Source organism: Narcine bancroftii, chromosome 2 (assembly GCF_036971445.1).
Source record: "Narcine bancroftii isolate sNarBan1 chromosome 2, sNarBan1.hap1, whole genome shotgun sequence".
NCBI classification, from domain to species: domain Eukaryota; kingdom Metazoa; phylum Chordata; class Chondrichthyes; order Torpediniformes; family Narcinidae; genus Narcine; species Narcine bancroftii.
The window spans coordinates 254,339,659-254,356,259 of record NC_091470.1 but is presented as its reverse complement, the minus strand read 5'-3'; the positions used below and the strand labels follow the sequence as shown (position 1 = coordinate 254,356,259).

The window sequence follows — 16,601 nt, the reverse complement described above, 5'->3', positions numbered from 1 at the left end:
AAATCTTTAAAATTTTAAATACCAAATCTGTACCATTCCTTAAAGCCTTCCTCTAATACAGAAGGCGGGAATAGATGGTGATCTATAATAGAACTAGCCAGAGAAAAATGATTATAACTAAAAAATTTCCTAAATTGAGCGCATATTCTCAATCTCATTCTCGTTATCAGATTGTGTCAATTTAGAAAATGAGAAAGGTTAAAGCGGAACCTAAAATTGCCAACATAAGACGATTTCTTAGAAAAGTTCAATTCCTGCCCAAAAAGGGTGACTTACTAATTTATCAAATTTGGATAATAAAAGTAAACTACATAATACCAATCGTCCAAGAGTAAAATCGTAAATTTGAAAGTGACATTCTCCCATTCCTAATAGTTTTCTGAAGATGGGCTTTACTTGTACATGGTTGTTTTCCCTGCCATATATATATATATATGTGTGTGTGTATCTTTGGCTTGGCTTCGCGGACGAAGATTTATGGAGGGGTAAATGTCCACGTCAGCTGCAGGCTTGCTTGTGGCTGACAAGTCCGATGCGGGACAGGCAGACACGGTTGCAGGGGAAAATTGGTTGGTTGGGGTTGGGTGTTGGGTTTTTCCTCCTTTGTCTTTTGTCTGTGAGGTAGGCTCTGCGGTCTTCTTCAAAGGAGGTTGCTGCCCGCTGAACTGTGAGGCGCCAAGATGCATGGTTTGAGGCGATATCAGCCCAATGGCGGTGGTCAATGTGGTGAACTAAATAGGATTTAGGAATAAAAATTGGTAGAGCTTGAAAAAGACACAAAAACTTGGGTAGAATGTTCATTTTAATCATATTAATACATCCAACTATTGAAATTGAAAGTGGTGACCATCCTGATAATAATATTTTAATCTGATTAAGTAATGCTACAAAAAATTTTTTGCAAGTTTCTTATAACCTTTTGTGATAGTGATTCCTAAATGTTGAAAATGGTCTTACAAAAATTTAAATGGAAATTTATAATACATAGAAAGAGATCCTTTTAAAGGTAAAGAAAAGCAGAAGAGAACAAAACTGAGACGATGGAGAAAAGTGTCCAATGGAGCCAAGATTAGCTGAGGAATCGAGTAATGGCAAGGTCGAGGTGAATTAAAGATGATACAAGGGAGATGAATTAAATCAAAGACAGGATTGATGCATTATTGCCAAATGCACTGGATAACAAAGATACCCTTTTAGGATTCAACAGTGCCCAAAACTGAAAAAATTCTATCCCAAGCCATCCAGAGAAAGTCTTCATTGAAAAGAAAGACTATTCTTGAATAATTTTATGTTGCTATGAATAACAAGCTGTTGGAAGACTTGTTACCTTTTAATGTATTTGTTCATTAAATTACATGCAAAAACTAAAATGTTTGTCTCGTATTTCATGACAAAAGGAAACCATTTGAGCCATTGAATCTGTACTGGTTCTTGGAGCTTTGCCTTCATTTCCATTTTTCCCACCTATTTCCAAATATCATATTGACTTTCATGTGCCCACCAATTCTCATGATTCTCCTGACACCCACCTACAAGGGAAGGAGGGGTGGAACAATTTACAGTGCTACAGTGGCCATTTAACCTACAGCACATATTTTAGGATATGGAATGAAACTGGAACATCTGGGGGGAAACCTGCAAAGACACAAGGAGAACAAGTGAGCTTTGCTCAATCGGCACCTGATGTCAGAATTGAATTGTGGTCACTGGAGCTGGGAAGCAGCAGGATGACATTGTGCCACCTAATTTCTTAATAAGTTGTGAAATATGTAAGGCTCACAGGTAACAGATATAAATTAAAATTTTTTGAGTGTCCTAGCTTTGTGCTGATCTCTATTATCATTTACTGTGTTTTGTTTCTTTAAGGTACCTTGTTTCTCTGTAGTGAATGTGCACAAAATAATGCAGGTTGTTGAAACCAGGTTAATTTGTAATGTAATCATAAAATGTGGAACATGAAATATTCTAGATTTGTAATCCTGGTTTAGGCAGCCATTGAATTAGAATTTTAGTTCCTCTTGCAGACCTCTTGATAGTTTGAAATCTGAATGCACATGCCAATAAAATGCTTGTTTTCTTTGTTTGTAGGTACAATGAATTTACATATACTACAAATATTAGCAATATGTTTGCCATCTTATTTATATCGTGGGGCTGCACAAGATGAAGACACAAGAGCAGGTGAGGACTCCTTGGAACTTATGAGAACAATGTCCACTCTGAAGTTTGAAATAACTCATTTGTCATTGGTTGTAATTCAATGGCAACCAATTAGTTAAATTACTAATATTTTTAAAGTACTTTGCACATCCAAAGAATATCGGAACATAATTTATTGAATTAAGCAAATTATTTTTTTCAAGAAATAAACTTTAGTCCCAATAAATTATTGACAAAGGATAACTGTTCAAAGTCCTTTTACATCCTTAGTGTCATATCCATACATTTCCATCACTGTACATTGTTACATTTGTTCTCTAGTTAGCACTATTACCACTGCTGTGGCATCTTGTAGTTACTCCCCCCTCTGTTGTTTGAGGGACTTTCCCTCTGTCTCAGCCCCTAAGTGCTCCTTCCCCACAATGCTCTTGCATTGGGCTGCATCAAGCCTCAGTGTGTCTGAATGAAGTAAATGATGATCAACACAACTGGAAGAACCATGCAAGTATCAAATAATATCCTAGTCACTCATTCCCAGACACACATTCGGAGGTATGACATTAACAATATATACGAGGCACACTATGCAGTGTTTAGATTTCCAACTTGTTTAAAATTGTGTCAGCTTAGCCTGCAGATTTAAAAGAAATGTCAATAAAAAAAAATTGTTACTCTTAACGTTTAGCTGTTTTATTAAATAATACAAAATGATAAATAAATCACTCCCTTCTCTTTCTCAATAGGATGCAGAACAGCAGTAAATGATTTGGTTTTCATCATGGATGGATCCTGGAGTGTAGGACTTGACAATTTTGAAACAGCAAAGACGTGGCTAGTTAACGTTACAAGCAGATTTGATATTGGACCTGAATACACACAAGTTGCTGTTATCCAATACAGTGACACTCCACGTCTTGAAATTCCATTTGGCCAATTCCTCACCAGTAAACAACTGATTGCTGGAATAGAAAGAATTAAATATCTTGGTGGAAATACTCAAACAGGCCGGGCTATTAATTTTGCAACAGAGTCTGTTTTTCCCTCTTCACAAAGGACCAAGACAGCTAAAAATAAAATTGCTGTTGTTGTCACAGATGGAAAATCTCAGGACGATGTTATTGATGCCTCTGTTGAAGCGCGTGCAGACAATATAATCCTGTTTGCTGTCGGAGTTGGATCAGAAATTACAGAATCAGAACTGAAAACAATTGCCAACAAACCTTCTACAGCCTATGTTATATTTGCAGAAGATTACAACACCATAGAGAGAATTAAAGAGGTGATGCAGCGGAAGATTTGTGAAGGCGAGTGTTGACTTATTGCAGTTTATTTTGTGGCCATGTGGTTGCACACAGCTCTGCCAAAGCATTTTGTCTTCAAGTTTTATGGGTGTAACTTAAGCATAATATTTCAGTTTTGTGCAGTTTGATCATGCAATCTGGAAAGAAAGCATTTTCTCTGTGGGGAGGAGAAAACAGCTAAGGTCTTGCTTAATCTGAATTGAACTTTCCAAGAGCTAGTTATGCAAATATATAGGTGAAGATGGAGAATCCCATGGTTCAGTCGTGTGCTGTACTTGTAGATTAAGGGAGCTGTAGGATAGTAAAGTGCCTCTGTGTGATGTAAGGAATAGCTAAACTCCATGCCCCACCTTTCAATCAATCATTATAAACAGGACCAAAATGATGTGGATCTTATCCTTTAAAATCTTTGGTACTTCCTCAGAAAATTCTTTGGTTAGAAGGTACAATATAGATCAGAACAACCCAGGAACTGGTTCTTCAGCCCACTATGTCTGCATTAGACACTATGTCCAAATTAAATGGTATGTCTTCTACTCCTGGTTGCTTGTACCAGGCACCTTTTTTTTTTTAACAAAAAGGAAATAAGCAGCTTGCCTTACATATCTCTTTAGACTTTCTTCCTCCACCTTAAAAGTAAGTTCTCTAACATGTGACATTTTTACCCTGGGGAAATTATTCTGATCTATATTTCTTATAATTTTCTAAACTTCTATCAGGTCACCTTTCTGACACTTCAGAGAAAACGACCCAAGTTTGTCTAACCTTCCCTTGTAACTCATACCCTCTGGTCCAGGCAGCATCCCAGTAAATCTTTTCTGTAGTCTTTCCAAAGGTTCCACATTGCTCCTGTAATGGAAAGACCAGACTTGCATACAATTCCATTTCTCTTGGTAATGCCCCATTTTACTTTCTAATCAGCAAAAGCATGATCCACCATTATTAGATTGTCATGAAGTACCACAAACTAAAAGACTGAAAATTCTCTAACTAATTTAATGGAAAAAAAAATTGGGAAAATAAAATGGGAAAATATTAATTGAATTCATATTCATTTTTATTATCATAGCATATATTCTGTTGCTTTTGGCCTTGGACCCCAAGGTGGTATCACATTAGATGGTCCAAGGAAACTTGATCACTGTTCATTTTAGGACCATAATTCTCTGTGGAATAGTGGTTATCAAATGCAAAATAACTAGATAATAGTAATGCAGAGACAAACATAATGTTATATGTAGACATTGATTGAAAGAGAAGATGCAAAAGCATAATACAGAGGATAATATAAATTCTGACTTGAAGAGTTGAGATTGCTGGGAATACTCATGTCAGGATGCATCAAGTTAATGATCTTTGTCAGAATCTATACTGAAGGTTGCAAACTGGAATTGTTCATTTAGTTTCTCCAGAGAAAAGGTGTTGATTAATCAATGCATTTAAAGTCTCTCTGAATAATAAATATGTACTGTGGCATTTGGGCTACTATATCTCAACAGATGCATGGGAATGTGATATTGTCACTTCTATATTGGAATGTGGGGATTTTTAAAAAAGGGATTAATGTAGATTTGGTGTAAGTGGCAATTGATGGGTTAGAACAACTTTAGTGGGCCAAATAGCCTATTTCAATACTGTATCTCTCAATGACTCCATGATATTCCAGTCAGCTGCCCCAAGTGGCCCTTGCAGCCACCATAGAAAGCAAGGGGCAGTTGATGTTTCAGGCTTGGGCCCTACTTGAGGTTTGATGAATGTCAGGCAGACTTCTGAATAAGAGGTTGAGGGTGGGGGCAAGAGGAGCACAGGCTAGCAGGTGATAGATGGCCTTGAATCTGGTATGTGTTTCCAAACTCATGAATCTTCTGCCTGAAGAGAAGGAGAAAAGCGCATCTGAGAGGGTGGGATGTGTCCTTCAATATGTTGGCTGTTTTCCTGAGACAGCAGGAGGTGAAGATGGAGGGGAGGTTGTGTGAAGACCTGAGCTGCTTTGACATCTCCACAGTTTCTTGCAGTCTTGGGCAGAGCAATTCCCATATCATGCATCTGGACAGTACACTCTCTATGATATAGCCATAAAAATTGGTGATGAGTACTGGAATGTAAGTGGTTGTAACATCAACATGGTTGGAGCAGGTCAAGTTATTGGTGATATTTATTCATAAATATTTAAACCTTTCCAGCATCTCTACTTCAGCATGGCTAATACAGACAGGGCTCCTCCACATTTGACAGACATTTGAAAAATCAGGAAGAAATTACTGGTGTAGATGTGGAACAAGGTCTATTTTTAAAAACTATCCGACAAGATTTTGAAAGGAAAGTTGCATTCTAGAGAGGATTGCCACTTGAAACAGTGGGGATGGGACCAGTGAAGCTAGCAGTGAGGCAGGAGGGGGCATTGTTACTACCAGGCCTTAAAGGCGAGGCCAGTGGGCTCTTTGCAAGTGTCTGATGAGTAAATTCTACACCTGAGTAAAAGCCATCCCAACACCATGAGAAACTAGCTTGACCATTGATGTGGAGCCAAGATGTGAGTTTGGATTGAGAAGACATAATCTCTCTGAATGGGAGAGCAGGCGTAAGCAGCCGAATAGCCTCCTCCAGTTTCAATTCAGCCAGCTGCAATTCCTTGACTTTTGTAAATATGTGGTCAAGTCAAGTCAATTTGAGAATAAAGGGGTCTTTAAATCTAATCTGGCATGCAGGAAAAACTGCTTAAAATAAACTTGGCAGGACCTGTAAGAGCTCTTTTGTCAAGTAACTCAGATTTCTTGATGTCAGTGATTTCCATTTTAATGTGTGGGGCGGAGGAAATCCATGTGATGCATTTCTTTAAATATTCATTTGTGGTGTATGCTCTGTGGTGAGTGCTGCCAGACAGCACACAAGGACATTGTGATAATATTCTGCATAGAGCCAAAATGGAAAACGACAACAATTAGAAAGATCCAGGAAAAATATTATTTCAACTTTGCTGAAACTTTTTCCTTGCTGAAAACAATGTATATGCAATGTGTTTGTGATGTGTTTTGGTGAATCCATTGCAAAATAGACAAAAAAAGAAATCTCCATTCACATTGCCCAATTTCCAGGCATCTCAACAGACTACAATAAAAACTAAAATTATTAGAAAGGACCTCTGATGTTTTAGCCATTAGCAGGTAAACCTACTTGAAACATTTTTGCACTGCTGTTAAAAGTGTCTTTTGGTTAGGAATGAGCGTGCAGCATGGAAACTACCTTTTGGCCCACTGGATCCTTGGGTACCATCAAACACCCATTATCATTAACCCTACACATATTGTCCCCCACCCATTCCCAGCTTCTCAGATTCTACCACATACACTCACATGTAGGACAACTTACTGTGACCAATTAACCCGCCAACCTGCACGGGATGTGGGAGGAAACTGGAGGATTGACGTGAGCGGTAGTGGTCGTAGGAGAATGTGTAAACTCCACACAGCAGCAGTGAAAGTGAGGATTGAACCCATGTCCCTGCATCTGTGAGGCAGCAGCTTGACCACAATGTCACCCTGAAGAGTGATTCCTGGGCTGTGGCAGTGAGAGCACTGAATTTTAACTACTTGACTGCCAGGTCCTTTCTGCTGCCTTGGATGGATATAAAAAGATCCAACTGTATCACTTAGAGGAGTGACAAGTAGGAGAATTTTTCTGATAACTCATCTACTACAGTAAAACCTCGTTAGAACGCAGTAGTTGGGGTCCAAGATTTCATACCGCGTTACAGCCGAGTCGCAGAACAGATGCATATATGTGGCTGGAGACGCACCAAAGTGGTTACCATCTTTACTGCCTCCTCAGTTCAGGAACAATTCATACCCAGTTTAGCCTCGATGAAGTAAAACTGCAGATATCGTAGTTGAAGTAAAAACACAAAGCTGGTGAAAATCAGCATGTCATTTATAAAGTTTGGGGTCCGCAGACACCAGCACTATAAACAATTCCGTGAATTAACGAATCGCGTTCTAACGAGGTTTCAGTGTATTTATACCTCATCAACTAAAATCACCAAATCCAATGATGTGGTCTTTATAACATCATTTCGCAGAAAGGGTATTGTTTCCAATACTTCCCATCTCATGACAGTAATTATACTTCAAAATGCTGAATTGGCTGTAAAGTGCTTTAAGATGTCCAGATGTTTGGCAATGTGAATACAAATCTTTCTTTATCCCTAAGGACCTGCCTAAGGAAGAACCGTTGATGCCCAGTCTCAAGTAGATAATTGGAAATGGAAGATGGTGAAACTAATTGTTCCTTTTCCTGCATGTCCACTTTTGTCATCAATCCTCTGGCAGTGTTGCAGTTCAGAAGATTGGTTTCCAGGGTGCAATTGCTTGAATCCAGAAAGAAAAGCAAAGCTATGTACCTGCTACTTGTCTTGCCATACTTTCCTCTTTAATCCTTCCATTTATGTTTCTGCTTACACTCCCAACCTGATTACTGATGGATTATTTTCCCAGTTTTTTGGAATTATCCTTAATCTCTGACTCACTCTAAATGCTCACAATAATGTTTGTGTCAGAATATGAAATGGAAATGTTTCTGCAAATACAGAATCTTCTTTGAACTTGCTTCACAATCATTGAAGAACCGTTTAGTCCCTTTCACACTGCCAACCCTCCTAGGAAGCGGGAAAACTTACTGGACATGCTGCACTCGGGAACGTTTCCCACTGTACTATGATTCACCTGGTTCATTGGCAATCTGGCAATTTAAAGAGGGTCCCACCTCCAGCGGTGACAATGCGAGAGCAAGTTGTGCTTTCACACCTCCAGAAGGCAATTGGTGAGTTAACTTGGCTGGATGGAAGCAAGTGTCAGAGCCCAGTTGAATTTAACTTGCCCTGCTAGGTTGGGACGTTTCACACTGCACGATTACTGGGAAAGGAGCCGCTAAATTAGCCGGTTAACCCACACAGAATTGGCAGTGTGAAAGGGGCTAAAAGCACATGACATCTTTGTTACAATGCCATAACAAATATGCGTACAGCAGGATTCTACATATTGCATTCAGCCAAGGGAACTTGTTATGTGATGTTGTTATTTAAGAATTAAATGATAACCTGAACATTAGGAGAAAGTGAAGCAGAAAAATCAGTAGGTTAATAATCTGTAGGTTAAGCAATGATGACACAGGGAAAAACAGCAGTCCGATTGCTCACCTTTCAACTGCTTTAGCAAATTAAAACAGGGCACCTTGTAATTTCAAGTAAATCACAAAAATATGTAGACACTACAGTTGAAGTAAAAACACACTGCTGGAGAAACTCAGCTGGTCCAACAGTGTCCTTTCTATAGCAAAGGTAAAAGTACATAACCGTCGTTTCAGCCTTGAGCCCTTCATCAAGGTATGGAGAACCCTTGGTGAGTGGTCAAAAGATCAAATGTTGCCAATGTCAGAAGGAAACAAAAACTGGTGGCATCTCTGCCAAGTATCTCTCAGATTCTCCTGGAGTTTCCTGGATTGGATCTTCCTGGCACAGGCTAACCTTCTGCGTGTGTTGAGGGAACTGCTGGTCTGTGGAAATTTGGATGGCCTTTGGTTGTCTGCTAGTACCTGGTGTACTGTGGTTTCATGAAAGATCCCATAGTACAGTCACAGGATTTCCAAGATTAGGAAGCTTAAATGTTCAGTTTATCCCCCAGAGCACCCCAAAGAGAAGGGAGGGTATTTATCCCTTATCACGACTTATGCTTCCAGTCCTTACAAAACTCTGCTAGGTCAGAATAATCAAGACTGTTCACAGGACCCAACTGTCTAATACAAGCAATATAATTTGGTTGTATTTGCTCCCTGCTCAGAACATTTGTTAAAAGTTTAAAGTGGCATGACATCAATGCATCAGTTTTTAACTGTCTGTTTCCACTAAATTAAAAAGGTTTGCTTTCGAATAAAATATTGTCATCTTTTTGCTTCCTCCTATTGCTAATAACTTATTGCTTTTGGAGCTTGTCCTGCTTTTTGCTGAATGGTTGTAAGTCTTGTATCTGGTGTAGTTTGCTGTGAAACTCTACAAACAGACTTTCTTGGGTAACAGCAATTTACTTGAGGCTCTTCTACCAAGCTATGAGCTCTCATTGGTCAGTAACATCCAACAGATCCTATAGGTGTGCATCAATCTTTGTAATCCCCAAAATAAATCCATACCCCTGCCCAGCCCTATTCTTCAGGATGGCCCAGGGGGAACTACTCTTCGCTTACCATTGACAGCTCGACCATTGAGATCTTCACTTCCTTGGAGTGTACTTGGTGGAGAATCTCACCTGGTCCCTTAACACCAGTCCATAGCCAAGAAATCCCATCAGTGCCTTGACTTGCTGCGAAAGCTGAGGAAAGTTCAGGGTGACAATGCAATGGATGGCTTAAATTTTATTTGGAATCAATGGAATTAAATATTAGACAGAGCATAGAATGGATAACTGATCCATTGCCATTTAATATGAACTTGAACCCTAGGGTATTATCTTGAATTAGAGATGCATGATCTTGGAGGAACTCAGCCAGTCAGGTACCAAGTGGTGATGGCTGAAACTTTGAGTCAAGTCCTTCCATTGAAACTGATCCTGATTCTTCAGCAGCTCTATTTTGGTTCAGATTTCAGCATCTGCAGTCTCCTGTGACTCTAATTCAAGAGAGACCTTGTGGAACAATTTCATATTGTGTGGGTCATGATGGCAGGTCTCAATTTGAAATGTTGACTTTCCATTTCCCTCCACAGATGCTGCCTGACCTGTTGAGTTCTTGCAACAACATATCTTCTCTTGACTGACCCCTCTAAAGATCACAGGCTTTGCTGTTTAGCCCTACACTTGCATGATAGGTTCCTGGATACTACACCTGATTGACCATCATGGGAGAATTCAAAAAAGCTTGTCCTCAAGGCAAGAAAAGTGATGTCCCCCACAAAAGAAGACAATACATTTGGAGAATTGTGTGCAATTCTGGAGGCTCAATTATTGGAAGGATGTTATTAAACTGGAAAAGGCATGGAAAATATGTCCCTTCCCTGTGAAGCAGTTTAGTTGTTTTTTCCTTCTCTCCTACTGAATACATAAAAAACATTAAAAATATTTTATGATTTGTCCATGCCCCTCCCCTCCTTAAATATGCTGATAGTCCCAGTGTAGCCTTTGTTGAGAATGGCTGGTTTAGAGAGATAGGGTCCAAATGCAGGTTCAATGGATTAACTCAGGGAGCCAACTTGGTTGGCATAAAGAATTTGGACTGAAGGCCTTGTTTCCATGTTGTATAGTCTATGGCTGTAACTACATCTCAGATAAAAGTTGAATATTTAAGATTAATTATGTTCTTGAAGGTAACTTCTGTAAAGAGAAGTATTTTCCTCATTTTACATGATCCTTTCAGAATCGGTGTGTCCTACAAGAATCCCTGTAGCAGCACGTGATGAGAAGGGCTTTGAACTAATGGTGGGCTTTAAAATTCCACAAAAAGCTCAGGAAATATCTGGATCATTGACCACAGGAACAGGTTTTCTATTGATGGCTGAAAATGATGTGACTGAAAACACCAGGTATGGTTTATAGGTAAAAATGTTATAATTCAATTTCTGTCTATTCTGTTTTATAAAGTAATGATGGGTTCATAGAGCAGCAAGCTCTTCCATTAACACAGCAGGAAGGCAGCCACTGTCCAGGACATTAATGGCTAGAAATAACAATGACTTATTGGCCAACACCTTGCTGTAATTAACTATAATGATATGCATTGGCGAAACCGGTCCTACAGCCCAACATATCCATGCCAACCATCACATATTGTCTGTACCAAACCTATTCACCCACACTTGTTCCCTAGCCTTCTATGTTTCACCGTCTTAAGTGCTCATATTGGTACTTGCGTGTTGTGAGAGTTCCTGTCTTGAAAGCTCACTCAGGCAGTGCATCCTAAATCTATCGCCAATCTTGTGAAACATGCACTATTTACATTCTACGATCTCTATGACCATATAACCCTATAACCATTTACGGAGCGGAAACAGGCCATGTCGGCCTTTCGAGTCCGCACCGGTTCATTAGAACAACTCCACTAGCTCAAACCACCCGCTCACCGCCAATAACCCATCTTTGTTAAACTTCATGACGGCTGCTTTAAATTCTCAAAAATAAATCTGAAAAGTTAAATATACCCTTGTTTCCTTGTTCAGCTCATTTGGGTTGTATGTAAAAAGACTGTTTAAGAGCGGAAAGGGATGTTTTACAATCTTTTAACTTTAAATATTGTTTCACATGGTTGAAAGACAGAAGAAGTATTTGAGCACTCTTATGTATGAGCCACGGGTTAACATGCAGATGCAACAACTATTTGTGAGGGCATTGTATGGTTAGGGAACCCAGTACCGTTGGATACTAAGAGTAAGGGAGTTACGTTACAATGATGATTTGGTCTCCCTGCCTAAGGAATACAATACTAGTCATGAAGGGGTAGAGTGAAGGTTAACTGGACTGATTGGGAGTTGAAAGATTGTGAAATTGATTGAACAGAATAGGCCTGATTATCAGCTCATGAAATGGATAACATTTTTACATGGCATTGCAGGACAGATGTTGAAGGTGTTTCAATAAAATGGAGTGTCTGGAACTAAGAGTCTTGACTATAAATTTAGGGCAGCCATTTAATACAAAGATCAGGACAACTTTATTCATTCAGTGGGTTTCGAAATCCCAAACCCAGAAAACTCTAGTTCTCAGCAAGTATTTACTTAAGGCAGAGGTCATTATTTGTTGAGCCAAGGGATGGTGGGGGGGGGGGGAAATGGGTGGGAGGAGAAGTGAATCTGAGGAATAGAGTCACTCTAATCTTGTTGAATTATGGAGCAGAGTCTAGGAACTATTATTAATTCTGTTCCTCTTCCTTGTATTGGTACACCGGTTAAATATATTTGATCATCAAACTATAAATAGATTATATTAAAACTGCAGCACTTATTTCAGAATACACCCAACTCTAATTGTGCAAGATTAATACAATTTTAAAGCAAGTTTGGGATAATAACCTATTGGAGTGGTTTGAAGGAAAATACGTTACATGAAACATTATCAGATATCGCCACAGGAAGCCTCAGGTATTGCCACAGGAAGCCTTTGATATCGTAATGAGAATTTATAAATACTCACAAGATTAAAATCCTTACAAAATGCAAAACTTGCTTGTCAAGAAATATTTATTATTGGATCTGAAACCTGACTCTCCCTAGACAAAAAAAACATTTAATCTGAAAACCTCAGCAGTTGCCTGTTTATAACTTAAATTTGAAATGACATAATATTTGGATCACACTGAACAAAATGCACGTTTGCAGCAAAGTGATTACAGTGTTAAAATGAATTGACACTGCAAAATTGTCACAAAAGTAATTTGTGTCGTTGAGCAGTTAAGAATGTCTAAACCAGATTTTGAACCACAGTAGAACTTTCATCCAATGTTGCATTCACCAGATGATTTTCATTTCCAGTTGTGTAAATAGGGAAACAACTATCTGATGCATTGTTACATTTTCCAGTTCCCAGAGCTACATTTCTAAAGTTGACTTTAAGACTTAGATCCGTGCTTCAAATGTTTATTTGGTTTAAGTTGCTATGATTTGTAATGTATTATTTCTACACAAAATATAATGCTCTCGTGATTGATTTGGGAAACAGAATATATAGCCTACTAGCTCTAGTAATAAGGTTAATAATACTAGTTCTGACTAATATACCACACTTTTTTTTTGCCAGTTTTCTTGAAATTTTTATATTGGATAAGCCATTTTTAAACAAACAAAAATTTGTCCAGCTGTTACAGGATAATGCATGATGTGGCTCAGATCTGTTGTAGTCTTCTCTCTGATGAGAAAGTGCATTATGAAGATGATGACGTGCCTTTTTTACTGCTGTTATTTTAGAAGGTGTATTTGATGTTGCTAGTTTTGCTACTATAGACTTGAGATTGATTAAGCTCCTCCTTGTCTTCTAATACAATTTTGATAATATAAAGCTTTGGATAATCAATATTGTTAGTCTTAACTGCATTCCAATTTTTCATCACTAGATTCTCCGTCTGCTTAGCTTGTCTTATGAATTTGGGTGAAGAGTTAACATGGTTATAATGTTGGCTTCCATTCACATGTGCATCTGCCAGTCATTTTCTTAATTAATATTGGCCTTGAGGAGACAAATTTTGTTTTGCAGTTTGTTTTATATTTTCTGATATTGAATAGCTAGGCTGAAGATTTCATGTTGGTCCTGGCCTTGACAATAAGATGAGGTTTGTGCCTTGCTTGATTTCTCTGCATTTGACAATTTTCCTCTTGGCTGCATAAACATGTCTCTGTATGAAACTATGTCCTCTCTGTGGAGAAGGGATCACGATAGTAAACCTGCAACACTCAGCAACCCTATAAAATTCTCAGCCAGAGAATTGGATTCCATTGCGTTCACCATTTTTTTTTTCAGGGATTTCTTCTTCTGTGGCTGGAATTAGGGGTACTGTTGTAATTTGTTGAAGCATTTCTTGTGGGAAGTTAGGGCAGCGCAATGATGCAACTAGTGGAACGGTCACCTTGCAACGCCACTAACTTAGGTTCAATCCTAACTTCCACTGCTGACTGTATGGTGTTTACACGTTATCCCTGCAATAGATGTGTTTTCCCCTAGGTGCTCCAGTTTCTTTCCAAGGATGAATGCGTTGCTTACTGTAAATAGCCCCTAGCATGTAGTTGAGCGGTAGAAACTGGAGAGAGAAATGTGGGATTCCACTGTGAGTCAGCAGGGATGATGAGCTTAAATGGCCTCTTCCAAAGTCAATAAAAGATCCTTTACACTTGTGTATAAACAATCAACTCCAACAGTATGCCATAGCTAGTGTGTTTCTCTAATTTTGACTTGTGCAACAAGTTGACACGTTTCTCTGTATATTTTATAAATATTAATCTGATGTACAGCTGATCCATCTCTTAGTTTGCAGGTCTTGTGATCTTCAATCTTCATGTTTTCTTTTGGAGTTGATCTTTTTGGATCTGTTTGATTATGTGGATTCCAGATCAAACCAGTCAAAAGCCATCTTCCACTCAGGCACCATCCTTGATTGTCTGATTGCCTCTTGTTGCTCACTGTTTGTTTCCCCATTCCATACCTCCCCTGAATCATTTGCAGAGGATCTTGCTTAGCTTTATGGGGTCACATTTACTCGGCAATGCTTCTTCACATCTAGATCTGCCATTTCATGAGTTACTTGTACTGACATCCAAAGGAATGCATCTGCCAGCATCAACCATTTTCCAAGTTTGTATTTTGGTATGAAATCATAACTCTGAAACCTCAACAGTAATCTTTTCAGCCTTGTTGGCACTCTATGAATGTTCCTTTAAATAGATTTGCTCTGGAGTCAACGTCACCTTCCAGTGCAAATTTCCTTCTGCAGAGATGGGTGTGAGACTTCCTGCATCAACCCAAGATTGCTAATTGCTCTCTTTCGCTGTTAGCATGTCTTGATTCTGCCAGTATGAGAGTTTTATTTCCAGATAGTTGCTCTCAGATATTGTATGGAGGCATCTACACATGTAAAGTGATGGTTTGTTTTCTTTTGTAGCATGACTGGTTTGTCTTAATGAACCACTTTTATTAGCTCTCAGGCTGAGTGTATGTCCTTTTTTTTAATATTCCAACATTCAGCAACTAATTATTATAATGCTACAGATATAACAAAAAAACCAAGTTGATTACATATATGATGGTTTTCACCCAACTGCCCCCCAAAAAAGAAAAAAGAAGCAATATACAAATTGAACAATTAAAAAAAAAAATTATAGAGATAAGAAACAAAATCTTTGGATTGCAGAGAGAGATGTCGTGCAGTACAATTCATCAGTTCTAACATAAACCTACAGAGGAGAATCCCTACAGGACTAGAGGGATAAGATCCCATTATTTGAGTGTACGGGTGCCAAATTTATAAAAGCATAAGAGTATTTATTTCCTAATTTATAAGTAATTTTTTTCCAAAGGAATACAACTTTGAATTTCAGCATGCCACTTTGGCACAGTTAAAGATGTATCCGATTTCCAAGTAATTGCAATATATTTTCTTGCTACTTTTAATGCTAATTTAACAAATTTCAATTGATAAATTGATCATTTCAATTTAGGACTTGTACCTTCAATATCTCCTAATAAAAACAAGTCAGGATTTAATGAAAAATCAGTTCCTGTAACTTAACGTGAAAAATTACTTCTAGGCATTCAAAATGGTTTCACATTTGGACAAGACAATTTTGAATGTATGAAAGATCCTACATCCTCACCACATTTAAAACATGGATCTGATAAATCTGATTTCAATCTTCAACTTCTGTGGTGCAAGATATAATTGATGTAAAAAAAAATTGTATTGATCTAATCTTTACCTTACATTAATAGCATTAGTTACAGAATCCCTACATAAATTTTCCAAAATTTGTTGATCTATTGTAATATTCAAATCTGTTTCCCATCTCTGCCTAGATCTATACAACCCTAATTTAGGAGTTCCTACTTGTAATAATAAATATATCAAAGAAATAAGTTTTTTCATCATCCCACTCCTAATAAGTTTTACCTTGGTACAATTAGACAAAAACATTGTTGGCCCTAATTTATCTCTCAGATATGCCCTTAATTGAAAATAACAAAAAAGAGAATTACATGGTGTAGCACATTTGTTCCTCAATTGTTCAATTAATTATTAATTGTCCTCTTTCATAACAATCTTTCACATGAACAATCCTTTTATGATACCATATATTTAAAAACTGATTATCTCTTGGAAAAAAACAAAAGAGAATAAATCAATGACATCTTAGGTGATTTAGACCCTCAACCAATATCTTGATTTATTTTATTCTAAACATTAAATAAATGTTTCAATAGTGGTGTGTCTTTATCGGCAACCAAAGATGTCAATTTCCACGTGTATAAATTCTTCTGGCTTTTTTTTTCTTCGATTTTGTTCAATTCTATATTAACTCATGCCGGATTTACATTTTCAAAAAAAGAAGCAAGGAGTCTCATCTATGCTGCTCGATAATAATTCTTAAAATTAGGAAGCCAAAGTTCTCCTAATTCATATTTTCAT

The 16,601-nt window shown here is 38.0% G+C and overlaps 1 protein-coding gene across 1 annotated transcript in view; it reads left to right on the top strand.

Annotated features, from left to right (window-relative positions):
- The window catches only part of LOC138755243 (collagen alpha-1(XXI) chain-like), a 198,914-nt gene that overhangs the window by 30,139 nt on the left and 152,174 nt on the right, over window positions 1-16,601 (top strand). The window contains exons 2-4 of the mRNA XM_069920865.1: window positions 2,089-2,181; window positions 2,904-3,464; window positions 10,857-11,022. Of these exons, the coding sequence (XP_069776966.1) occupies window positions 2,094-2,181; window positions 2,904-3,464; window positions 10,857-11,022 (815 nt within the window). The 5' untranslated portion in view covers window positions 2,089-2,093. The remainder of the gene's footprint in view (window positions 1-2,088; window positions 2,182-2,903; window positions 3,465-10,856; window positions 11,023-16,601) is intronic.